At 40.0% G+C, this 26,227-nt stretch overlaps 2 protein-coding genes across 11 annotated transcripts in view; both read left to right on the top strand.

Moving 5' to 3' along the window:
• Window positions 1-26,096, top strand: part of LOC108880791 (complement C3) — a 43,568-nt gene extending 17,472 nt beyond the window's left edge. Inside the window, exons 22-44 of one of the 10 annotated variants that reach the window (XM_051070386.1) lie at window positions 16,606-16,691; window positions 17,120-17,259; window positions 17,866-18,075; window positions 18,531-18,591; window positions 18,929-19,012; window positions 19,093-19,296; window positions 19,655-19,730; window positions 20,119-20,281; window positions 20,701-20,814; window positions 20,977-21,133; window positions 21,231-21,394; window positions 21,754-21,909; window positions 22,027-22,086; window positions 22,250-22,340; window positions 23,005-23,056; window positions 23,211-23,298; window positions 23,533-23,622; window positions 23,842-23,947; window positions 24,075-24,164; window positions 24,285-24,368; window positions 24,524-24,604; window positions 25,006-25,153; window positions 25,382-26,096. In XM_051070386.1, coding sequence (XP_050926343.1) covers window positions 16,606-16,691; window positions 17,120-17,259; window positions 17,866-18,075; window positions 18,531-18,591; window positions 18,929-19,012; window positions 19,093-19,296; window positions 19,655-19,730; window positions 20,119-20,281; window positions 20,701-20,814; window positions 20,977-21,133; window positions 21,231-21,394; window positions 21,754-21,909; window positions 22,027-22,086; window positions 22,250-22,340; window positions 23,005-23,056; window positions 23,211-23,298; window positions 23,533-23,622; window positions 23,842-23,947; window positions 24,075-24,164; window positions 24,285-24,368; window positions 24,524-24,604; window positions 25,006-25,153; window positions 25,382-25,529 — 2,653 coding nt within the window. In that variant the 3' untranslated portion in view covers window positions 25,530-26,096. Of the gene's footprint in view, window positions 1-4; window positions 111-237; window positions 328-451; window positions 536-782; window positions 864-1,045; window positions 1,194-1,825; window positions 2,563-16,605; window positions 16,692-17,119; window positions 17,260-17,865; window positions 18,076-18,530; window positions 18,592-18,928; window positions 19,013-19,092; window positions 19,297-19,654; window positions 19,731-20,118; window positions 20,282-20,700; window positions 20,815-20,976; window positions 21,134-21,230; window positions 21,395-21,753; window positions 21,910-22,026; window positions 22,087-22,249; window positions 22,341-23,004; window positions 23,057-23,210; window positions 23,299-23,532; window positions 23,623-23,841; window positions 23,948-24,074; window positions 24,165-24,284; window positions 24,369-24,523; window positions 24,605-25,005; window positions 25,154-25,381 lie in introns of those variants that run through there. The other 9 variants (XM_051070387.1, XM_051070388.1, XM_051070389.1 and 6 more) reach the window with 9 other exon arrangements.
• Window positions 5,469-26,227, top strand: part of LOC108880792 (complement C3) — a 45,254-nt gene continuing 24,495 nt past the window's right edge. Inside the window, exon 1 of the mRNA XM_051070395.1 lies at window positions 5,469-5,622. Within this exon, the coding sequence (XP_050926352.1) occupies window positions 5,543-5,622 (80 nt within the window). The 5' untranslated portion in view covers window positions 5,469-5,542. The remainder of the gene's footprint in view (window positions 5,623-26,227) is intronic.

Raw genomic sequence — 26,227 nt, 5'->3', positions numbered from 1 at the left:
TCAGGTGTCACACAAAGAGCCAGAGATTCTGATCTTCAGGCTTCAGCAGAGCTTTAAAGTCGGCCTCCTCCAGCCATCCTCAGTTACTGTCTATGAGTATTACAACCCAGGTAGGACAACAGACGCTGACCATCACAGCTCACATTAGTAATTAGTAATCATTAAACTCAGCATATTGCAGCTTTAAATACTGTGGAGTCTTGTGGTGTATATCACTGCTTCATCTCGTTCTGTCAGATCACCGCTGCAGTCGTACCTACACTCCCCGCGAGAACAAAGAGGAGCTCTCTCGGATCTGCAGAGACAACATCTGCCGCTGCACACAGGGTGAGGGTGTGCATGTGTCTGCAGCAGCACAGTAGTGGATGTGTGTGTGTGTGTGTGTGTGTGTGTGTGTGTGTGTGTGTGTTGTTTTCAGTTTGTTTACTGTTTATTTGCTCACAAACTCCAGGTGACTGCTGCGTGTCCAAAACTGACAGTGAAGATTTCCCCAACAAAGAGAGAGAGACATTTGCCTGCAAGAGCTTACACCATGGTACAATACACTGACACACACTCACACTCACACACAGCAGAACAGTTTTTAAGTTAAAAGATGGTCAGAGTCTCAAGTCTTCAAAGGAAAACTGCCAGTCAGATATTTTCGAAAGAGTGGCTAAAACTCCACCTACAAAAACATATCAGTATTCATCTCTAAATCATGAACATCAGTAAGTTTCACAGCATCATCGTCACAGACCTCATCAGGAGCAAAATGACTCCTTTTTGTTCCTGTGCTTCAGTTTTCAAGGTGAAGGTGCTGAGTGTCAGCCAGAGTTACTACGACAAATATGAGATGGAGATCACACAAGTTATCAAGCTGGGTGAGTAATTTTGTATGAACCTAATAATATGATATCTAATTCTATTTTCTTCTTTTCATGAAGAGAAAGTCTTCAAACAACATTAAGACAATCATGGGAGACGGTTCGTAAGGTTTATTTTGTATTTATGCAAAATAACTCCACTATAAATGATTTCATATCTCCTTTTTTCCACCATCCAGGTGAGGAGGCTGGAGTTGAAGTTGGCCAGAAGAGGTTTTTAATGTCTCATGGAGGATGTAGAGAGAGGCTCAACCTGGAGCAGGGCTCCCAGTACCTGATCATCGGCCCCAAAGAGGATCAGTGGAACATCGACAGTGAGACAAACAGGTAACAAGAGCAAGGAAAACAAGAACAGACCAGATCTACTGTAATCCAGTACAATGGCTCAGCCATACATTTATAATGTTCAGTTTTGATTGCCAGTGTCAGAGAGGTGTTAAAATATTATTGAAGTTGTAGATTGCTGTGGTGCTGACTGAACTGTATTATGCTGAGAGGTGTTTCTAATGTTTTGCCCAAACCATTTACAAACATGAGAGAAGAACATTAGAAACACAAAGTCCAGTACAACACTCTCATTAACTACAACCTCAGTAATAATCATAGTTGGGTTAATACCTCTTGCTTTAGCACAAACTGGCCATTTAGAAGCCATCATGAAGGAAATGTGGAAGGGCTGTTGTACTGTAAAGTGAACAGGGAATACAGTGAATGGTTTGGAGGCAGTGTGCAGGTGGCTGTTTTCATGGATGCTGATTTCCAGTAGTCTCACTGATGTGATGTGACAACTGTGCTAATCTAAAGCTGAGTGTAGAATTACTGCCTTGCAGTTGTATGTCTCTGCCAACCAGCAGTTAAGTCCAAATGAGCGTTTGTGCAAAATTGGACTCGGATTAAAATCTCTTAAAATCTACAGCTTTAACATAACTAAACCCCTTTCTTTTTTCTGTCTGTGTCAGATTCATCTACATGTTAGGAAAGGACACCTGGGTGGAGCGCTGGCCTTCATCTGCTGAGTGCTCCAGCAATCCAAGCCTGCAAGCTAAATGCAAGAGCCTTAATGATGCTGCATATGAATTGTCCGTCAATGTCTGCAGGCTGTAGAGGTGTCATAGAGTGCCATTTTATTGCAAATATGGCAACTAACTGTGTACCCAAAGATTTAATGGTCTTGTTAACCTAGTCTCTGTGATAAGAACATTTTTTGTGTCTTCACTGTGGAAAAAAGTGAAAGTGAAAGTGTAGCTAGTTATAACAATGTACCAGTAAGGTTCTTCTCTATGGTGGTGACATAATAAGAATGAAGAACAATGAAAAATGTTGTTGAGATAAAATACAGTATACTGTAGACAGGAACCACCCACTTTTTACAAATGTACAGCTTGACAAATGTATTTGAAGTTTAAAGGTCAGTGAATTTACCGTTCTGATTTACAGCATGTACCAATAGCTAAAGTACTAATAGCTATTCATAAATTTACTTTGTTGTTAATTTGAAGTTTTATACCAAATGACCTTGAGGGACTTGAATTTCCCTCCAAAATATTCCATTGTTGAGGTTTTTCTGTGTGTGCTACTAAATTAAATAGGCCTCTGGAAAACATGTCAAATTCTGTTTACAGTCAAAGGTATTTGTAATAAATAATCTGCAGTTTAAAGCTAACCTGTGTTGATTAAAGATAATAAATTGAACTCATACTAGACTGTTGATTGTGCCATACAAAGCAGCTGCAGCCTCCCCAATCTGGTTCATGGAGGGAAAAGTCAGGAGTAGAATGTTGTAGATATCTAGTATAAAATTACATTTCATACTTGTAATTAAGCATTACAAAACCTAAACATAAAACATAAACATGTGAAACAGTTGAGTAACTTTGCAGTTATGAAAAGCGCATTAAAACAACCCAAAGGGCCCGCGCTAATATTTACGGGGATCTATTGACAGACACGTGTATTTTATCGGTGTATAATCACTTGTTTTCTTTATTTACATATTTACTTACGTTGCGCCGCCGTGTTTCTACAGTATCCTACGACGGACAAACCAAACGTAAGCGTTTTTAAGTTAACGGCCCAACGGTTGACGGAAGAGACGAAGAGGAATAAAGAAGAAAAGAAATGTCAGCTATTACGTGTAGTTTTAATGAAATACAATATAGAAATAGCTATATGAACGAACCTTTTCACTTGACAGTCTAGTCGATGCGGTAGTATCGTAATTGTATCCTAATAGTAATTGCTGAGTAATTGAGGCCATTTTGTTTCCTAACGGTCACCAGGGATTCTCCGACATCAAAGGAGGAATGAGGGAACGGCAGCTGGTTGACATCCGCATTTTCACTGTTAGGTGTCATTAAGTCCTACACACTGGTCGTCTAAGTGACCTAAACTCCGAAAAATGTAAAATATGATATCCTTCAAATTTAAAAATGAGTCTGCTGACGGTGTTTTAAATGTTTGAATCATGTTCAGTTGGTTAGCATGTTTGGCTCAGTTGCTAAAGTTGACGTTGCTCGCTTGCTAGCTCATTTAGTTTGCAATGGTTTCAAATGTTTGCTGAAGAGTCCGATAATAATAAATGGGAAGGTAAAAACAGTGAATGGCATTGCCTCTTCAAACGCATTGTTACGGACCATAGCACGATAAGAAATGTTTAACTTTTGTAGCGGGTATGATTAGCCTCGTTAATGAGTCAGCATTATTAGCAAAGGGGCAAGAGTATAGTGTGGTGAACTGATAACAGTCAGTGGCAGGTAATAAATCTAGCAAACTCGACTAACGTTGAATCGTACATTTAGGTATGTAAGGCTCTGTCTAGATTAGTCAGTATGCGAATTGTAGGCTGCTGTTATAGGTCTTAAGACTTATTGATGTTCTGACAGCAAGGGTTAATGTAATAAGAAAAAAGGGAGGTCCAGGTTCAAAATGAATCATGATAATGATACATTTTATTAACTACTTATTTACTTACTAAGCATGGAGCATAAATGACTTTCTAAAGGAAACAAAATAAGATACATTAATAGAATATTGTTTAAAAAAAATTCTGTAATACTTGTCCTCTAGGAGTGAGTGACAGATTGTCAGCAAGGCAGTGAGAGTATCTAAGAGATTATTTCATTGATAAGTTTAGCCATAGACTATACATCTTTTAAATCAGACTTCCAGAGGAACACATTGGTGTATGGTGCAATCCCTCCCTGTCACACCACCTAGATCAACACCAAAAATACCCTGGAAAAATCCTGGAAAATGAAAAGAGTTGGAATCCTGTTTAATGCTAGATCTTAATAGATAAAGACAGGCACCCAACCTGTGTATGTTTTAACTGTTTATGTTCTTTCAGGTTTGCCCTACAACATCTGGTGGGATGGATGAGTCTCAGTCAGTGTCTTCATTCCTATAGCCTTGATATTGTGCTTGTACAGGAGTCTGTTACAATGCTGAGAAGAAAAAAGTGGGGAACTACTACACCACGCCAGTCAACAGGTAAACACAGATAGTTTACTGCTGACATGATGACACGATGATGAGTTCAAAGCTGCATGGTGCAGTTTACAGTACCTCCTGAAACAACAGAAAATCATGATGAAACTCTGACAAACTGACCTGAAACTGAAATTAAAATTAAAGATTTAAGATATTTTATTTCTTTGTCTCCACAACGAGGTTCAGGATGAAGTGCCAGCTGTGTGTCAACAACACTGATGTGCAGACAGATCCAGCGACCTTTGATTATGTGATAGTGAGTGCGGCACATGGGAAAAACAAATGACTCAGTGTACTTTCTTGATGCAAGGCTGAAAATGAGTACAATGACACAATACTTTTGATCATGCAATGTCAGTGCACAGCCCATCTCAAACTGTGAAGATGTCTTTATGAACTCACTGTCCTGAGGTTGCAGATTTATTTATTTAAAATAATATCCACCCTTAAAAGAAAAATGTATTAATTTTTCTTTTAAGGGTAGATATATTTTCACATCTGGCTATTTTTTTGCCACCTCATTTTTCTTTTGCTTGCTTCTTCTCTGTCAACTCTCTCCTCTGTCTCTCTGCATGAGTTACAGGTAAATTGCCATTAGATGTGTGAGGAATCACCCCCAAATTCCAATTTGCATTGACAAAATTTAAAACGATATCTAAAATTTGTGTAAACCTCCAGCAACGCAATGATTTTCTAGAGTGTTTTTTTTTTTCATATATAATCTTTATTTTTGTATTTCTGACAGTCTTACACATTTGCAGTATGGAGAAATTGATTTTCTATTTCTGTCATTCCTGACAGACTGCAAACTGATGCCCAAAGCATGCCCAAACAAAAGAGGACAAAATAATAACCAGAAAAGCAGCACAAAAAACATCCTTGGAATGACAGGTGCAGATTTATTGACTTGCAAATAATGAAAGATGCAATGAGTTGTCTGTGCAATGAAACTTTTTAATGCTGACCCTTTGGACCCTATTGAGTAACTCTCGCAGTTTGAGAGCTGATGCAGGATTGTTGCCAACAAGCCTGCAGTTTGTTCATTGTTACTGATGAAAAATGTCACCCCTCCTCTTTCTGTTGACTATACTGGGTCCGGTGAAGAAGGAGGAGGTTTTGGGCCCTGCTATATTAGGTGACCGTCTCTCTTGTGGCCACAGTCCCACTGAGTCTGCGAGTCAGTCAACATGGGTCAGCGGACGCCTCACAACATTTTGTTTCTCTTGCTTCTCTGCAGGTTCAGTGGCCTTTCTGCCAGTTCAAGAAGGTAAAGCATTTTACTTCTCCAGTCTCGGTCAGGATCAGGATTCATATCTTTGAAGTTAGTTTGGTTGTATTAATGAAGTTGGGTTCTTGGGCCCTGCCTCATGTTGTGTTGTCCTGCAGGTTCACCCTGCTGGCTCCAGACCTGCTGAGGACAGAAAACCAGGAGAACATCTACCTGCAGGCTGATGGTCTATCCAGTCCCATCACTGTCTCCATCTCCATCAGGGACTTCACTAAGACCACCACGCTGCTCCAAGACACTGTCATACTCAATCCAGAAAATGGTTTCCATGCTCTCAAGGCGATACAGGTGATCCACCAGGGTCATAGCTTAGTGTTTATATCTCTGATTTTAGACTTAATTTAAGTACTTTCTTATGTGTTTGTATTTTCTTATGTGTTGCAAATTCAATCATAGGATCAAAATTACAATCTGCCTGATCCAGACTAGACCAGAACTAAGAAATGAAAAAATGCAGTCTCATTCAGCTTCTTGTTATTCATTGTGATTAGAAAATATGTGATATTTTGGTTAAAATATAGTTTAAAAATGTCACTACTAACTGTTAATACATCACCCTGTATCTCTGTCACTGTCACTTTATCCCAGCTTCCCTCAGATCGTTTGAATCGTGAGGAGAAAAAGAACAAGTTTGTGTTTCTGAAGGTGGACTTTGGAGGCCTCCACTCTGAGGAGAGGGTACTGATGGTGTCCTTTCATTCTGGACACATCTTCATCCAGACAGACAAACCCATCTATAAGCCTGGAGATACTGGTGAGAACTGAAGATGCTGCTGAAAACTCAACAATCACAGTAACCGTATGATAATGAGCGGCCACAGGTAGTATTTTAGTTGAAACTGCTGAAGTGGCTTAACTTGATAAGTCCTGTATAGGATTTACCATTGGTTTTATTTAAAACACAGTTTTAAAATGTGAAAAGAAATGACTGATGATGGAACTTGTGGATAGAAACCTGAACAATGTTTGACTGATTTCTCATTTCCCTCTCACTCTCTCTCTCTCTCTCCTCCTTCAGTTCGGTTCAGAGCCTTTATGTCCTCTCCTTCCTTTAAAGCCCTGGACAGCTCTGTCACAATAGATATCCAGGTAAACAAATAATTGATTAGTCAATCAAGATAAAATTAATCAGCGACTATTTTCATCAAATGATTGGTGTAATATTCTGTTGATTTATGGGTTTTATCAGCTCAAATGACCTATTTGTGTGTGTGTTTCAGAATCCAAATGGTGTGGTGGTCAAACAGCTACCTAGGACTAGAGCTGCTGATGGTGTCGTTACAGACACGTTTCCTCTCTCTGAAATGGTCAAGTAAGATCATCCTATTTGAGTTCATCCTCCAGTGCCAAGAAGTATTTAGTCAGGGCAGCTACTCACACCCTCTTTTCCATCACTACCTTGATTATTATACATCCAGTACAACCACAGTCCTTTTGTTTAGAATATCACCATGATATGTAGAGGAAGCTGCATATTCAGTCAACATTTCCATCCAAAATGATCCAGAAATGACCTAGAAACTGAAACCTGAGTTTGTGTCTGTCACATGTCTGTGACCTAAAATCACTGGTCACAGACATGTTTATTTTAGGCCTCCACCTGTTATGTAATATGCTGTAAATGCAAACTAAGATGGTTACACACTTCAAAACTCATTCTGTGGATGATGTTATGTAGCTGTCAGCAAGACAGACAGGGTGTACTGTTGTGAGAACTTGTCTGTGTGGTATGAGCTGGTAAATGTGGTATTCATTTCAACAAATGTAATATCATTAATGTGAGATGAAGGCTACCACCTATTGTGACAAGGATTTCACTTTTTATGGTCATTTACCAAAGGATCATAGTTGATTTACCAGTGATGTATTCATGTTTTTAAATCACACACAGAGAACTTAAGTTTAACTTACTTAACTTAACTTTGTTGTGTGCGCTCTCTCTAACATGACTGACTGTCTGACAGTGAAGGAACATGGATGATGACAGCAAAGTTTGACCATTGGAAGCAGAACACGTTCACCTCCCAGTTTGAGGTGAAGAAGTACGGTAGGTTACATTAAACTCTGTTTGCTCACATTTTCTCAACTCTAAGTGTCACATTTTAGAATGGCTCCCTAACTGTGTAATACAGTTATGCTTTATTTTCATGATGTGTTGTGTTTCAGTGCTTCCTGCCTTCAATGTTACCTTGACTCCCACGAAGCCCTTCCTCAACCTGGATGACAGTGAACTGGTTGTAGAGATCTCAGCCAGGTCGGTCTCACACATTCATACACACAAAAAACCACTTACTTGTTATGTTAGTGTGACTTATCATACATCAAACTCTCTCAATCCACACCGCCTCTGATTAAACTTATTCCTATACCCTAAGCCCTATAAACCCTATGCTTAGTTAGATCTAATCCGTATTCAAGTCTTAACTCTAAAACCATGTATTTACCCTAAACTAGCCCCTGTAAAAGTGAGGAGTTGCAAAATGTTCTTGCAAGGACATTAGACCTAGAAGCTTTAGATACATCAGAAAAGAATGAAAACCACTGACTGCTGATTAATCGTTGTAATTATGTTCCAGGTACCTGTATAGGGAGCCAGTCCAGGGCACAGCCTATGTGGTGTTTGGAGTGAATATCAACAAAAAGATGAAAAGGTTCCCCTTCGTGCGTGTGACAGCTGTAAGTCACTGCTTCATCCCAGATTTCACTAGCTGTTTCACGGACTCTAGCTGCCACATTTGTGAGCTGTGCCTTAATTTTTTGCAGCACTAAAATGCTGCTTGAAGTTTCTTTCCATGTTTGGTGTTAAGTGAACATTACTGCTGTGTTTGACACATTTCCCTAAACTTGGCTTTGAGCTTGGTTCCTGTCACATTTTGGGGGCTAGGACACTCACGACATGCAGACACTCAGAGAATGATCAGTTGGGGGGTTTATTTACCAAAAAATAAACCAAAAATACAACAAAACAGTTAAGTTAAGGCTGTTAAGCCTGGCAAAAGTCCATACAACACGAAAGTCCTTGATCCAGAACACCAAATCCAAAATCCACATGGGAAGGGGTAAGCAGACACTGGACAAAGAACAAGGGAGAGACAGGATTATATATACACACACGGGATAATTGCTAATGAGACACAAAAGGAGGGAAACGGGACAAAGACAGGAAGCAAAAACACCAAAGACAAGACAGGACAAGAGACTTCAAAATAAAACAGGAAGTACAACACAAAGAACAAGAATACTAAAATATAACCAGAGCACTAGAAATAACAAAAAGTCATAATTTCCAAAATCACTTCCAATTTAAAAACCAAGAACCAGAGTCACAAAGGGGGAGGATCATAACAGGGTCCTGTAGTTTTACATGGGGAGCTGATGGGAGACTAAACCAAGCATGTGCAGCTGAAGAACCAAAACAATGAGATAAAAGATGCTAAAAGCTGTTATGTGTTATGGAGTTAAGCACCATTTAATATCAGAGTTTTTTTTTTAAGGATCAAGGAGTATAAGTATTGGTTAATTGTTTGTTAAATCAGTTACAGCAGTGGTACAATTGCATTTATTTCAGTCAAATGTTTTGTAATATTATTCTGTGTTGTTGTTTTTCTGTAGGTGACTAATGGAGTTGCTGTCGTTAGGCTTAGCATGGAGGAGATCAAGAGAGTTTATCCCAACATTAGATATTTGGTGGGTGACTTTGTGTATGTCAAGGCCTCCGTGCTCACCAGATCAGGTAAGCACCCAAGAAAATAGCACAGCTAAGCACAGTTAAAGTGAAACTGTACTGAATATTTTAATGCCTCAGCACCATTTACATACTGTGGCTGGAGGCATTTTATTTTCAGTTGTCCGTTTGTTCCCTTTTCCTTAATGTGATATCACAGGGATTCACTTGAGGGAATTTCTTCAAGTTTTACACAGATGTCTACTTGGACTCAAGGGTGAAATGATTAGGACTTTGGTGCTCAAGGTCACCTGAACCTTACAAAACACACTTTTGGCTATAACTTGCAAGCACTTTTTTATTAAATTCCTTCAAAGTCTTCTTCACCTATATGAGTCTGGACAGACATGGATGTGAACTGAAACAATAGCAAGGTGATAATTCTAGTTTTATCAGAGGCTCAACCAATTGATCCATCAGTTAAATTAATCACAAAAATAAATAGTTTGTTTTCAAGAAGTGGTACAAATGTAGCTCAAAAAAGGTGAGACATTGGCAACATGGTGCTTTACAAGTATAATTACAAGTTCGATTATCATTCTTATGTTCACAGAGCATACTGGAAACTATCTCAGAATTTCAGTTTCAACTGTTTCATAGACTGTGTAGTGTTGTGCTGCTGCACAGTTTGATGAGTTTGCTTTGTCCCTCGTACCTCAGCCTCATAAGACTTAACGTGGGAAGCATGACTAGAGTGGCTTGAGAGGTTGCGGGAGGCAGACTGGAGAAACAAAAACTGGTTGGAATGGTTCAGTTTAGCATATAGTATACATCTGCAGCCATATGTAAACAGATCAACAAATCAAACAACAAACACTCACTTGACCTACCTTAACCCCCAGATGGCAATGCTGGTGAAAATGGGGACAAATTGTGTGTTCTCATCCAATTTTTCTCAGCCAAACTCTCCAGAATGTTGTAATCGGTCAGATGTGTCTCAACATGCTCTTTAACCTCCTGGATAAACTGAGGTCATTAAAAGCTTTGACTCTCCCGTGTGTCACAACTGGGCATGTGGGACATGTTGCTGCTGTTAGGGGAAAAAAATCACAAAACTGCTCTGAGTTTGAAACTGAGAGGAGTTGTTTTAGATGCTTAAAATCAAAAGTCCTGTTTGTTTTCTACCTTAGATAACTGACAGCTCAAGGAATTCTAAAAGTTGGATGAACATGAAACTCTCCATATTTAATCACTGGTACAACAGTGATGCACTGCATTAAAATCTTAATTTTTACTGTACAGGTGGTGACCTAGTTGAAGCCATTTCGACCGGGATTAAAATCGTGGAGTCTCCATATGTCGTATCCTTCAAAGACATACCAAAGTACTTCAAGCCAGGCCTGCCCTTTGAATTCACAGTAAGAACAAGTCATCTGTGTTCAGTTGGACTGTGTTTTTGTTCTCTTCACCTTCATCACTGAGTGAAAAACTGTGGTGTATAAAGTCACAGAGAGGAATTCTCCCCCAACCTATCCAGGTCCAGGTGAGTCACCATGATGGTTCCCCGGCCAACAATGTTCTGGTCAAGCTGAATTTCTTGGAGACAGCACTGGTCGTCAACTCCGGCACTGTTAGAGCCACCGTCAACATGCCCAATGATCAACGCCCACAAACCATTATTGTTAGTATTACTGCATGCTGCTTTTACTCACAGAGCTTCTACCATCTTCTACCAGCAGCTTTTTCATCCTTTCACTGTTTCTCCTTGAACTCTCCCTGAAATATAATTTGTCAACATTTTCACACCTTGTAAGATAATGTCATAAATGCTTTTTCTACCAATACATTTATACCTTATGACACTTATTGTTGATTATTTTCATATGCCATGATTCAATATTTATATTTTACTGTGTCTGTTTCCCAGGCTGAGACCACACAGGCTGGCCTGAGACCAGATCAACAAGGCAAAGAACAGGTCATTGTTCATCCATACATGACCTTTAACCAGCAACGACAAAACTATCTGTACATCTCTGCGGGGACCAACACAGTGTCTGTGGGAGACGGACTGTCCCTGAAACTGACCATCACTGCAGACCAGACACAGAGAGACTTAATCAAACACATCACCTACCTGGTGAGACACAAACACCACATAATATTTCCAGTACAGTACATTTCCAATACAAATGGAAATAAAAATGTAGAAAGTAAGAGTTGAGCATCAAACAACACAAGATCAGAGAAAAAGCAGAAGTTAGTGAAGTAGTAAGTAAAAAAACAGAGAGATATTAATCATGACTTTCTCCCCAAAATTATCTCAGGTGATCAACAAGGGCAAAATCATAAGTGCTAAGCGCCTGGATGTGACCGGTCAGTTGGTCACCGGTGTTGGGCTGACAGTCACCCCAGACATGATGCCATCGTTCCGTTTTGTGGCTTACTACAGCATTCCCGGGAGCAGTCCTGAAGAGGTGGTGTCAGACTCCATCTGGGTGGATGTGGCAGATTCCTGTGTTGGAGGGGTGAGCACTCAGCTCAGTGTCAGAGGTCACTGGCAGAGTTTACAAAGCTTGTTCCATAGGTGAAAAAGACCAGGTTTGATCACAACAATGCACAGTGTATTCATCTGTTCACACCGCAAGGCTTAATATTCTATTCTTTCCTTACAACAAATCTCATGAAAAGGCCAAAACCAACAATTAATTAATCTTGCTAAATTTCATCACTGTATCTAATATCTGATATATCTTATTCCTGTTGTTCCCACATACGCCCTCCTACTGCCCCAAATACTCAGAGAAACAAATGTGGATTAATCCACATCAAATATAGTCCCAAATATATGCACTATTTAGGCCTTTGTGAGTAACATTTGCCAAAAGCTGCAGCATTCAGCTCTTTTAGAAATTCATGGAGCTCTTTTTAGAGGTAGTAAGATTAAAAATATAAGTCTGGGGTAGGAACCAGTGGGTTTGAAGCTGAGTGCCACAAACAGAGTATGGAAGTCATTAAGTATTTCTAGAAAGACTACCATGTTGTTGGTCTTGGTGTTTTTGCAGGCAAAAGAGAGTTGACAAAGAGAAAACTACAGCATAATATCAGCCTTGTTCTTAAATTATGATTTACTTCTTACTTCTACAATTTTTTTATTTCTTTTCAATGTGGCTAATCGTCAAATTAGTATTCACCCTGTTCTGTCTTTGTTGTGATTTTAATTTTTATTCACTCTGTCTTACAGCTGAAAGTTGGACCAGTGGGTGGCATACACCGAGACTACACACCTGGAAGGAGCTTTAGTTTTGAGGTCAGAGGTGACCCGGGGGCAAAGGTCAACTTCGTGGCTGTGGACAACGCTGTCTATCTGCTCAACAAGGACAGGCTGACACAGAAGAAGGTGTCTGTTTGTGTGTTTGTGTTTGAAGATGGGTGTATGTTAGAATACCCATTGCATTAAGACTGAGAAAATGTAGAATCTGCTCTCTGTTTTATGCTTTTATACAGTCAGTCAACAGTATAATGTTAATATTATGACACGTTTTGTATAGATAGAACAGATGTGAAATGATCAGTGTGTTTCAGTTTTCTTTCAAAGGTTTCTCAGAGGTTGTAAAAATGTACAGTAATCATCACGGCCTCATGTCTTCTTGTCCCCTTTGCATAGATTTGGGAAGTGGTGGAACATGGAGACATTGGCTGCACCCATGGGGGTGGAAGAGACGTCGGGGGGGTGTTCACAGATGCAGGACTGCTCTTCGCCTCAAGTGCTGGGTTCAAAACTCAGACCAGACAAAGTACCTATCCCCTTGTGTTTGGAGAATTTCAATTATATGTGTGTGTGTGTGTGTGTGTGTGTGTGTTTGCTGAAGTGACACAATACTGGAGCTACTATAGATACATATAAATATGTTTGTCCATGTCTAATACTGTATATTACAATGTTGTACTGAATCATAAGTTGTCATAAATGGTATACACTGTCAGTTCTTGGACCAAGCTGAAACTTTTTTCCAAAGCAACTTACAATAAGACTGACAACAGCTCTATTGACAATATTTTTGGATTGGTAGTTTGCTGCTGATTGTAATTATCAATTAATTATGTGTCTGTATTCAATATCTTGACTTGCATGTGAAAATTAATTATATTAATGTATGAATTTTATTGTCTCCTCTCCTCTCCTCTCTTCTCCTCTTCACAGCCTTGGAGTGTCCAGGCGGTGCCAGAAGGAGGCGCTCTGCTGAACTGTTGCAGCGTAAAGTCCAGCTGGGTGAGTGTCCTGGTCACAGAGGTTCTGGTCTCTGACAACAGGTGGAGCGGACTTCTCAGTTTGATAATTCAGTCTGGAACAGGAAACAACATTTGTGACACTTGTCAGTATAACCTGCCATGTTAATTGTGATTTTGCCAAATATTTCCCTCTCTTTTAAGCTATAATCTACTCTGTTTGGCTGTGTAATGACGTTATAATAGGTTGATAGTGGATAGCAGAAGCCTGTGCCAGCAGGATCTGCCCTGTTTCCCCTGATTCAACACTGCTGCAGTCACTTAATTGGTTACTAAAGGAAAAAAGAACTCCACAACAAGCTACACCACCCATTCTATTGTAAACTGATAAATTAAAAGGTTAACATGTTATCAAGCTTTTTACCCACTCAACAGACAGCCGATAACAGTAGTATTCAGTCAGAGTCATGTGTCAGGCCACCTGATGAATGTGAGTTCTCTCTTTTTAGCATTAGTTGGGTCTCCACCAACGTCTGATAAAAAAAACCTGTCTTTACCTTCTAGTCTTTTCTCTTGCCTCACCAGGTAGTTGTCTGTCAACTCTTTGGTGCTTGGCTGGTAGTGTACAGCATGCTGAACAGCTGCTTGCTGGTGATGGAAACACGGTCAATGAGAGTGATGAGACTGCAGTGAATATGAATTGGGACTGAAAAATAACTGAAAAAAAGCATAAAACCAGAAACCCATTTTACATTATCCATGAATTTAATGAATTGTTGCGAACAAACTCTTGATTACTTCATTACTAATACTGATTATTTTCTTTTGTCTCCAGAGAGTCACTACAAGGAGAGTCTGCAGCGTCGCTGCTGTAAGGACGGACTGAGGAATATCCCTATGCCGTACTCCTGTACACAGCGCTCCCTCTATGTCACCGAGGGCTGGGAGTGTGTTCGGGCTTTCCGCTACTGCTGTGCCACTTACAGGGGCCAGGTGTTTGACGATGATTTTCCCACCACCGCAGCCCCCCCCAAAACCACCAATAACACACTTGACCGTGAAGGGCCAAGCATTGGACGTCCTGTTCATCGTAAGTACTGTACCTCAACCATGTCTATTCCATCCAGTTAGATTTTCAGTTGAAAGGAAAAGTGGTTGCTAGTTGACATGAATGTAAAATATTAGGAGGAGGATATAAGGAGGTATTTGTAAGTTTTGCTATTGTTACATAGCCAATGTTAGCATGAGGAGCTTCAGCCATTGTTTTATTTACAATACAGGAGAATAGAATATACCCTTTGAGCAGCACTACTTCTTCAGGGCAGTCAGGACGCTATAGTGAGTCAGTATCGAAAAGGAGAAGAAAAAAAGTGACAGAACTGGAAGCAAAACAAGTTAACATTGGTGTTGCTCTTAGCGAGTAAAGGAATGAAGTTCAATTGTCAATTCTAAACTTGCAATGTTTCTTTTAGATTGTTTTAAAATCAGTCCCAGTTTGTTTTCGCAGCCCATACAGGTGCAACAGGAACATACAGATAACTACACCACAACGTACATATTACATTCATGCACATAAACACATAGAACATATCCTTTATAAACATACATCACACTCATAAACAAAACCGACACTATCCAAAGTCATCAAGGCAGTTTATGAAGTAATCTATGGTAGAAGGGACAAAGCGTACGGGGCAACAGAAAGTGCTCTACGTTTGTGGATGATGTGGAGTTTTTGCTGTGATCTTTTATGGATGTCAGAATCCTTTTTTCCTCCAAAGGTTTTCAATAGGATTTAGGTCAGGACCCATCGCTGCTCGGTTTATAACAGTCCACCTTTTCCTTTTCACATTCTAGTAGCACATTCTTTTTTGCTACTAGATGTGTGCTTTAGGTCATTGTCTTGCTGTAGGGTAACTAGGGTATTCTTCTCCTTATGGTCTTCATTTAATCTACTCTGTTTTGGTTTCATATGTCCATTATCCCAGAAAGACAGGCCTATTTATGAAAGTTTTTGCCAACATTAGTGTTGCCTTTTTGTGCCTTTCTTTCATTAGTCTTACTTGGCTTTAGCCCATGAAACCCTTCTTGGTTTAGTGTGTGGTATATGGTACAGGCTGAGACCACCACTGTTTTATGACTGTGGAAGCACTTGATAACATGACAAACTGTTGAAACAAGGGCTTGAAAACAATTTCTTTTCTGTATGCAGTAGAACCATAATTCATTGCTTAATTCAAGTCATGTGAACACTGAAAATTAAGCACAGATGAGTCTGTGCTTCTGTTTTTTTTTTCTTACTTTGTTTTAGAAACTAATTTAAATTCATGAAAAGGCTGCCAGTAATTGTGCCCAGAGTACATGTTGTTTTTATTATTTAATTAGCTGGAGGCTCTGGGGAAGAAGACTGGGAGTACTGGGATGATGAAGTGCATCTGCGTTCCAAGTTCTATGAGTCATGGCTGTGGATGGATGTTAACCTGCCCAGCAAGGCAGACAGAGACGGGTGAGTGAAAGATTAGAGGAGAGAGGTTACATCAGAGGCAGAAAAGGCTCTTTGGTTTAATACAGCCTCAACAGCTTAAGGCTTGATTTATATTAGTATGGTTTATTAGTCAATGTATAGCAGGTAGAATGTTGTATGAGCTAATATGGCTGCCTGCACTTACTGTATACATCCATCAACACAGTCAACCTGTTGTTATACCACTGCACTACACACACCATTTTTGTTACTCTGTTCTTTAAATCCCCCAGATGTTTTTGCCTGTGTGCAGATACACTAATTATCTGTACTAATGCGTCATGCCCTTATTTACATTGTGAAATTTATCAGTCTACCTAAACACCACAGTCACTGTCACTGTTTATCAAAATGTTTAGGTTTTACATGTTGATTGCTGAACAATTAGGAAATCAAACTATAGTTTAATGAATAAAAAAAGGATACTGACTGTTCTCTTACAGCTAGACCATGTAGAATTATGTGGCCTTTATTAAAAAGGAGCGTTGGTTTTTCCCTTCAGTCTCCTTGCTGGTAATAACACAGATACTAATCTGATCATCAGGTTGGCGTCTAAGAACGTGGAAAACCCCTTACCTGACAGCATCACAGAGTGGGGAGTTCTGGCCATTAGTGCATCACCTAATACAGGTAGGAGGAGGAGGAGGAAGGTGTGGTTGGAACTCTAATCACACCGTAGTTCCCAAGTTTTTGGACTTACCACAGTCTGACTTCTTGCTTTTAGCAAACAACAAAACAGGCAAACCTGTTTACACAAACAATGAGAGTAGTCATAAAAGTGTTATCACTTTATCACCATTATTATGATGGAGTGTGCCCACTTTTCTGAAATCTTAAACTAAATAAATCTTACAGTAATGAACAATTCACTGCACTTTCACAATGCAAAGTTTACAGTCAATCGGATGTGTAGTTGTTGAGAAAATCGAAGGACAGACAGCGATGCCTCCATTTATAGTCAGATAATAGATGTACTAACACTCATACGTACTCACATGTACAAATAACCCCTCCCGCCTCCCACCCCCACTGCTGATTTGCTTTCTCAATGTCTATAGGTTTCTGTGTGGCTGAGCCTTTTAACTTCAGAGCATGGAGGAATTTCTTTGTGGACCTTAAGATGCCGTATTCAGTGGCGAGGAACGAAGAGGTCGAGATTAAAGCAGTGATCTATAACTACGGCTACGATGACCTATATGTAAGAGAATCACCTTACAACTGTTTACAGTGGTCACCATCTTAGGTTAGCCTGTCTGCATTGACATTTGCTAATTAGCACTAAACACAGAGTGCAGGTATTTAGTCATACACCAAATTTTGGCCAAATGATGGTGTTAGTTGAAATGTCAAGGGATCACCAAAGTTATTGCAAGTCATTCTCAGGGAAACATGAATGTACCAAATTTTATGGCCCTCTAATAGTTGTTGAGAGACTTGTCTTCTAGGAAAGGTCAGGGAATCAATAAAGTCACCAGGTTTTGTCCTTTGAAAACTGTGGATATCTGTGCTAAATGACATGGCAGTCTATCTAGTAATTGTTCAGACATTTTACCATAAGCAAAAAATCTGTCTGTTGATGGAAAGGTCAGGGAATCACCAAGGTCACAGTTCACAAATGTCCAAACAAAATTTCATAGCAATCCATGTAAGAGTTGTTGACATATTTCAGCTTCCGTTTCTAGCAGGGCAAAAAAAAAAAAAAGTCCACCTCTAAGCTCTTCCACTCAAAGTTAATGCAATAAAAGGAAAAGAATAAAAGAAATCTTGAACATTGTTGATTGTGTTGTGACTGGTTTCTGCTCAGCTAAGGGTGACGCTGATGAAGACAGAAGGCATGTGCAGCATCGCATTTAAGGACAGACACACACAGGAGGTGACGCTGGCAGTTGGGTCCTCTATAGTGGTGCCCTACACCATTGTACCACTGGTGGTGGGGAAACTTCCTCTGGAGGTGATGGTAATCGCCAGAGACATGATGGGACGAGACCGCATCCAGAAATCTCTATGGGTGGTGGTGAGTCGCACTTGATGATGAAAATGTCATTGCAGGGTAGGATGTTAAGGGAAGCCAGTAAAGTTTCTCTCCATCAAACTTAGGAATTTTTCTTCCTCTAAAAAAAGAGTTGGCTACTAAATTTAAAATTGCAATCTAAAAAAGTGAATTTTCTTAATTGAATGTCCTTTATTTATGCAATATCTCCATAGCATGGGTAGAAGTATATGACACTAGAAACTGGATTTAAATCATTTATATTTGAATTTGAATTGCTAAAAATATAATTGCATTGAAAAAGGAATCTGAATATACCTATTTCTGTCCATACTATAGTCTGTCTTCTTGTAGACAGTATTCAGAACTGAAGGTTATGTAAAAGTTAATGTTAATGTATTAAGAAAGTAACTAAAATATAACAGACATATTTGAATAAAGATCTGCTTTGATAATTACTCTGTTCTTCACCCAAACAGATGGATGGGGTGCAGAAGAAAGAAGTTCGGAGTGTGGTGTTGAATCCATCGGCTGCAGGAGGTAAGAAGATGCAGTGATAATGATAGTGCAGTGATAATGCTAAAACAAAGGTAATGCATATTTTTGAATGTCCCAGTTCTGACACTATTCTGTTTGAATTGAAAGGTTTTCCAAACTGATTTACAACTCAACACAGACATAGTAGGCTTTAAACATATTGGAGACAACACATTGCTATTCACTGAGGTGATAACCATTTTTCCTGAACTCAAATCTCTTAAGGATCAGGTTTAGTTGCAGTTGGGTCTGCATACATTTTTCAAGAATGGATCCTCTTAGGTTTGTGTTAGACAGTTTTATGTAAGTTTTATCATATGGCTCTGTTTTCATTCTACAGGAATGCAGACATTTCGTATTGGTGCAGCCAACCTGGAGTCAATTGTGCCTAACTCTGTGCCAGAGACAGTCATCAATGTTAGAGGTCAGTCACAGTGATTAGATTGAATGAACGAATTAACCTTAGAAAATATACTGATTACTGATTCCACCTTTCCTCTGCAGGTAGCGTGTTGGCAGACAGCATTGACAACTGCATCAATGTGGACTCTCTGGCGTCTCTTATCCAGATGCCCGGTGGTTGTGTGGAGCAGAACTTGGCCAGAATCACTCTGCCACTCATCGCCACCCACTACCTGGACCGAACCAACAGCTGGGAGAAAGTGGGGGTGCAGCACAAGGTTGAGGCTATACAATACATCAGGAGAGGTGAGAGAGAAGGACACAGCATAAGAATAAAACCTGAGATCTACAACAAAATAAGAGAAGAAAGTGGATTAACTGAATGAACTACTCAAAGATCAATCAGATGGACTGCTGTATGTATAGTATGGATGAATAGATTGATAATGAATGGATGCACAAGTGGCTATATGACTATTTAGATTCATGGATGGATTGGTAGGTAAATGCCTCGCTGGATACATGGATGGATGAATAAGTGGATGAATTGCAGCCTTGGTGAACAGATAGATGATGTTAGCTGTGTTTCAATATCAGTAAGTTAAAATGTCTCATACCTTCACATCCCATCTTTAAACTCTTCTGTGGTGGTTTATGTTTTCAGGCTATGAGAACCAGCTGACATTCAGAAAAAGTGATGGCTCTTACCCCCCCTACAGGAACCAAGGTTCAAGTACATGGTACTGTGAAAAATTATCACTACAGACAGCTTGATGTGCAGCTTTGCCCAAAATTACCAATTTAAGTGGCTAAAAACTTTTTTAAAGATCTGTTTTTAGAATCCTTCTTACTTTTTCCAACACTAAGAAAACTTTCACCTGTCCGTTTTTATGTCTACCAGCAAGAAATCTCTAAAGCATAAAATTGTTCCCAAATCTGAAATTTGTTTGGTGGGTTTTCACTGAAGAAAACCTATAAGAGTAGAGGTTGTAACCTGTTGATACCTGATGAAACTGACAAAAGCTCATAAAAAGCTCAAACATTTTTATTGTGCCACATTTTCAAAAGAAATTCAAAAGGCAATATCTGTTGCCAGAATGCAAAGATGTCCATGTTTTTCTTAATCAGGATCACAGCTTACACAGTGAAGGTGTTCTCCATGGTTTACTCCATCATCAGCATTGATGAGCAGCAAGTGTGTGACCCTCTGCGCTACCTGGTGAAAAACACACACCAGTTTCCTCCGGGAAAGTTCATAGAGGATACCCCGGTTTACGACACTACCTTAACTGTGAGACACACACACTCACACACACTTGTCACCCTTGAAACCTCTTGGCTCTATGCTCTTGTTCCCTTTTCACTTCACTTAAATTAGTGAATATCACAATTATATAAACATCCTCCTGTCTTAAATAAGCACTCAAACTGTCTTTCTATACTGTGACTACCATTTTGTATCAACAGTACATCATATAGGAAGGAAGAAGAAACAGAAACATAGTCGTCATTCTGCCTCAGTAGATCAGTGTGTAGTGCAGTCACAGAGCCCATGTTTGACTCAGTTTTGGGAGGAAAAAGTCAACTGATATGCAGAAATTGGAAATAATTGGAACTGGAATAATGTGGACATAGTGCTCTTTATCCAAAGGTGGATTTTTTCCTCCCAAGATTTAATAAAACCTTTTTTTTTCCTGCGTGTGTCTCCAGGGCGGTCTCAGAGGTGACGACCCTGAAATAACCCTGACGGCTTTTGTTCTCATAGCGCTCGGTGAGGCTAAACATGCAGGGATCCACTGCACTCATCCAGATGTGAATATGGAGGTAATTAATACAAAGAGCAACAAAAACACAATTGATGCAGAGTGGATTGTCACATTAAATTTTTACTTTGTATCACTGTGGAATTTTACCTATTGCTATTATGACTGGTATTAAAATTAGTAGTTGTGTTAAAACTACCTTTGACATTGTCTGTCCTTATAGTTAGTCATTGATAAGACAGCTAACTACCTGAAGAGCGCGCTGGCGACATCAGGGAGGAGACCGTACACTGTGGCCATCACCTCCTATGCACTGGCTCTGTTAGGGAAGGCTCAGCCTAATGAGGTGACACAGTCATTACTTGGAGTGGCAGCTCAAGGTATCGTGTACTCCCTGTTTCATATGTAGCTCACCTGCAAAGGTTCCTCTCAGTTACTTACAGAGGAGTTCTTTCTGTTTCTTTCTCTTTCCTCCAGATGGAAGCCACTGGCCTGACAGTCATAACACATTATTCACCTTGGAGGCGACCGGCTACGCCCTGCTGGCTCTAGTGACGATGGGTCGCATGGAGGAAGCTGAAGCACCCTTCAAATGGCTCAACAGCCAGCGGAGACAAGGTGGCGGCTACGGCTCCACTCAGGTACCAGCACAGAGCTCTCTGCACAGCTGAGCTGTGTTTTCTAGTTTATTCACCTGCTTCATATCTGATAAGTTGCTAATGCCTAATGTTGACTGCACAGTAAGGAGGTAATTCAGACAGTTCGGATGAAGCCTTAACACACCTTCTTCTTATGGACAACAGTTCTGTTGATGAGGGAGTGAAGGGCATGAGCTTACAGCTGCATCTAAAGTAGATAAAGTTTTGCATTCACACGTTTTAATGCCATTAATCAGTAGAAGTAGATCAGTAGATCTCTCACTTAAGGTGAACCCTTTTATTTTTTATGTATTGAATGAAATGTAGTACAGTCTTGGTTTTTCTCCTCTGCCCTCTCCTAGTCCACCATGGTGGTGCTCCAGGCACTGTCAGGGTACTTGATCAACAAACCCCTTCCTGATGACTTCAGTCTGGATGTGGACATCAGCCTGGCAGGGCGCAAGGAAATCAGCTACCACTTCACCCCCAGTACTGCGTATGCTGCTCGCTCCTCCAGGGTGAGACAGAGAGAAGAAACCTGTGGCAAAGCTGTAAAATCAGGCAGAAGTCTCAGACAGTGTGAGTGTATTGAGAAGTTCAGAGGGATGTCACTCACAGTTTCTTTTGTTGTGTAGTTGCCTGCGAATCCTGATGTGGAGGTGGAGGCTCGAGGGAATGGACAGGGAATAGTGGAGGTATGAGTGCATGTCTGATATCATGAAGTCAGATCAGATTTTGATGTAAATTGACTAATGATGAATTTAGTCAGTGATTGATGGTGGACCCCACAGGGTTATAAATGCATTTTTAAAGAATGTTTGTATTTATCATCTCTTTTTACTTTAACTTTGACCCAAGGTTGTGACCTATTACAACCAAGTGCATGAGGTGGATGAGAAAAAGCCCTGTGAGCACTTCAAGCTCAACGTCACTATTGAAGAATCCAGCGGTAACTCAAGTTCTCACATGGTTTCATATCTGCATGATGTCTTGCTCTTCTGTGTTGTTTCCATTCTTTTAGCTGAAATCACATAAAGTTCCACAAGTGGATCAAATTCATTCTAACAAAGATGAAGAATTCCTGGATTGTTCCATTTCATTGATGTATTGGAAAATAAACAACATAAACATAACATAGTAGACAACAATGTCAAAGAGGAACATTTTATTGAAGTCAGCATCATAAAACATGACAATTCTGTTGGACAATGTCTGGAGAATGGGATCTGGACATTCTCTGGAGTTGACCTTTCACACATGCAGCACAGTCAGAGAACATCAGTGTGAGGAAATACTCGGTTTGGTTTAGGTGAGGGGCGGTAGCTGCAGGTAGAACGTGCAGTAGACCAGCAGGAGTGAGGATAGAAACACCATCAACAGGCTCACTGTGAATTCTCCAGACAGTAATCTGCTGTATTCACACATCAGTTAGACATTACACAGACTTTAAATTATTATTATTATTGTTGTTGTCAATGTTTGATAAAATAAAATAAGATAAGATAAAATACAGTAACATAAGTGAATAAAATATACTATTATACAATTCAAGTCCACAAGATAAGAAACCCAACCTCTGCACATTAAACACCTTTGTTTCTGTCCCATAACAGAACAGCCTCCAGCAGATGAAGGAAAGTCCTACCAGATCAACATCCAAGTGAAGTGAGTTGTTATTATTCTCCTACATCTATGTTCAACCAGTGCCTCCACTGTTCATGTTGGATTACACATGCTGCCTCATAATAAAGTTTAATCAGTGTTGAACAGCAAACCTGTTGCTTGTTGACGTCACTGCTGTTCTCTTTCTCCTCCACAGAGCTTTAGGATCCCGAGATGTCAGGATGGTGGTCCTGGATATCAGTCTACCCACTGGCTTCACCCCAGACACCTCAGACCTGGAGATGGTAATTAGCCTCAACCTCTGCTAAAAAATCTAGAAACTTAAAGAGATAAACTTAAAGAGATGTTGGTTTTGTTTTTGAAAAACACCTGAACTGATGTAACGAACACAAAGAATAATTTCCCATTTTCACAGCAGAGAGGTTTAAAGGAGGGCAGCTACATGATGATGATGATGGATGAGATGAGTCATGTTTCAGCCAGGGTCACTGACTAATTTTCTACATGTGTGTGTCCAGTTGTTGAACTCGGTGGACCGTTACATTGATAACTACCAGATCGTTGATAACCTGAGTGACAGAGGCTCTCTGATCATCCACCTGTTCAAGGTAACTGCACTTTAGACCACAGCTGAATTTATTTGTTCACAGCCACATGTTGTCTCGTGTCCTCGATTTGCACAAATTTCAACTTGTTCTTCCGTGAAAAACTGAGCAGGTCAAGGTCTTACAAAACACTGTGACACTGATAGCTCATTAAATCAGCTCTCATTGGCTGTAATGTCTCTGCTCATCTTCTCTGATGTTCCTGTCTTCTCATCTCCTCAGGTGTCACACACACAGCCAGTGATCCTGATCTTCAGGCTTAAGCAGAGCTTTAAAGTCGGCCTCCTCCAGCCATCCTCAGTTACTGTCTATGAGTATTACAACCCAGGTAGGACAACAGACGCTGACCATCACAGCTCACATTAGTAATTAGTAATCATTAAACTCAGCATATTGCAACTTTAAATACTGTGGAGTCTTGTGGTGTATATCACTGCTTCATCTCGTTCTGTCAGATCACCGCTGCAGTCGTACTTACACTCCCAGCCAGGACAAAGAGGAGCTCTCTCGGATCTGCAGACACAACGTCTGCCGCTGCACACAGGGTGAGGGTGTGCATGTGTCTGCAGCAGCACAGTAGTGGATGTGTGTGTGTGTGTGTGTGTGTGTGTGTGTGTGTGTGTTGTTTTCAGTTTGTTTACTGTTTATTTGCTCACAAACTCCAGGTGACTGCTGCGTGTCCAAAACTGACAGTGAAAATTTCCCCAACAAAGAGAGAGAGAAGTTTGCCTGCAAGAGCTTACACCATGGTACAATACACTGACACACACTCACACTCACACACAGCAGAACAGTTTTTAAGTTAAAAGGTCAAAGTCTCCAGTTCTCTTTATTGGATAACTGTAGGTCAAATGCTAGAGTGGTTAAAACCCTGTTTGTACTTCTTTTTGTTCCTGTGCTTCAGTTTTCAAGGTGAAGGTGCTGAGTGTCAGCCAGAGTTACTACGACAAATATGAGATGGAGATCACACGAGTTATCAAGCTGGGTGAGTCAGTGCTGTAGATGTCTCTCTTGGATACACACAGAAACACACACACACACTGAATTGTTAATATTTTCAAACCCCTTTTTTTAGTAGCTGCTTTCACTTCCATCGTTCTTTAAACCAAATCACTCTTACCACTACATTATTTCACCAGTAGCTTGCATGTTCATATCAAACCACAACATATACATTCCAACCATGATTTCTAGATATTGTTGGACTGAAATGATCCCAGTAATTTAGTTTGAACCCAAAGTTGGCTGATATTTATTCAGATACAGTATATAATTCTATTTTTGCTTTTACAATTACTTAGATTGACCCCAGTTCACACTTGCTGCTCATAAGGTGTTTATGCAACATAATTCACAATGATTTCAAATGTCTTTTCCACCATCCAGGTGAGGAGGCTGGAGTTGAAGTTGGCCAGAAGAGGTTTTTCATGTCTCATGGAGGATGTAGAGAGAGGCTCAACCTGGAGCAGGGCTCCCAGTACCTGATCATCGGCCCCAAAGAGGATCAGTGGAACATCGACAGTGAGACAAACAGGTAACAAGAGCAAGGAAAACAAGAACAGTGGTCACTTTATTAGGTACGCCAGTGAAAGCTCAGCCATAAATTTGACCCTTATGAAGATAATAATGTTCACTTTTGATTGATACTGTCTGAGAGGTATTAATTCAACTATATACATCATTGAGGATGTAGTTTGCTGTGCTGTTGACTGAACTGCATTATGCTCAGAGGTGTTTCAGCAGTGTTTTCTGTCTGTGTCAGATTCGTCTACATGTTAGGAAAGGACACCTGGGTGGAGCGCTGGCCTTCATCTGCAGAGTGCTCCAGCAATCCAAGCCTGCAAGCTAAATGCAGGAGCCTTGATGAAGCTGCATCTCACCTGTCTCTCAGCGGCTGTACAGGTGTCTGAGCAACAACCTACCCACAAGGTTCTTCTCCACTGTAGTGATATATAAGAATGGGGTAGAGCTAAACACCACACAGTCATAAAATACAGTCTAATGTGCTAAAATGAAATGTGTTGAGAGAAGGTTGTGATAAATACAGTATACTGTACTACTACTCATTTTTACAAATGTACATTTTGACAGATGTTTTTAAAGTTTACAGGTCAGTGAATTTACAGTTCAGTTTTACAGCATGTCCTGCATGCAGTAACAGCTATTCATACATTTACTTTCTTGTTAGCTTGAAATGTTACAACATACTAAAGATGGAGAGACCCGGAGAGACTCTAATTTCACCTACAAACCATTCAGTTGTTGAGGGTTTTCTGTCTGTTGGGTGTTAAAACAATACAAGTCATACATCAAACATTTTTTCTTCCTTGAGTCTGTACTACTAAATGAAATAGGCCTCTGACGTAAAACGTAATACATTTTGTAAACAACTGAAAGAATGCAGTAGTAAATAATGTACAGATTGTTTAGAGCTAACCTTTGTTGATTAAAGATAATAAACTGAATTCTTACATTGAGTTTAACTCTTAGGTATACCCTTTAAAAAAGTGTGTAACTTTTTAAAATCCAGCTCGCCACCAGGTGGCGATCAGTCTACAGCTCTGCCCCTCTCTTCGCCGAGTATATCGAGTGTCCAGGATATACAGCC

Source organism: Lates calcarifer, linkage group LG5 (genome assembly GCF_001640805.2).
Source record: "Lates calcarifer isolate ASB-BC8 linkage group LG5, TLL_Latcal_v3, whole genome shotgun sequence".
In the NCBI taxonomy this organism is placed as follows: domain Eukaryota; kingdom Metazoa; phylum Chordata; class Actinopteri; family Centropomidae; genus Lates; species Lates calcarifer.
The sequence above is the reverse complement of the archived record's forward strand: the minus strand, read 5'-3'. Positions and strand labels throughout refer to the sequence as shown.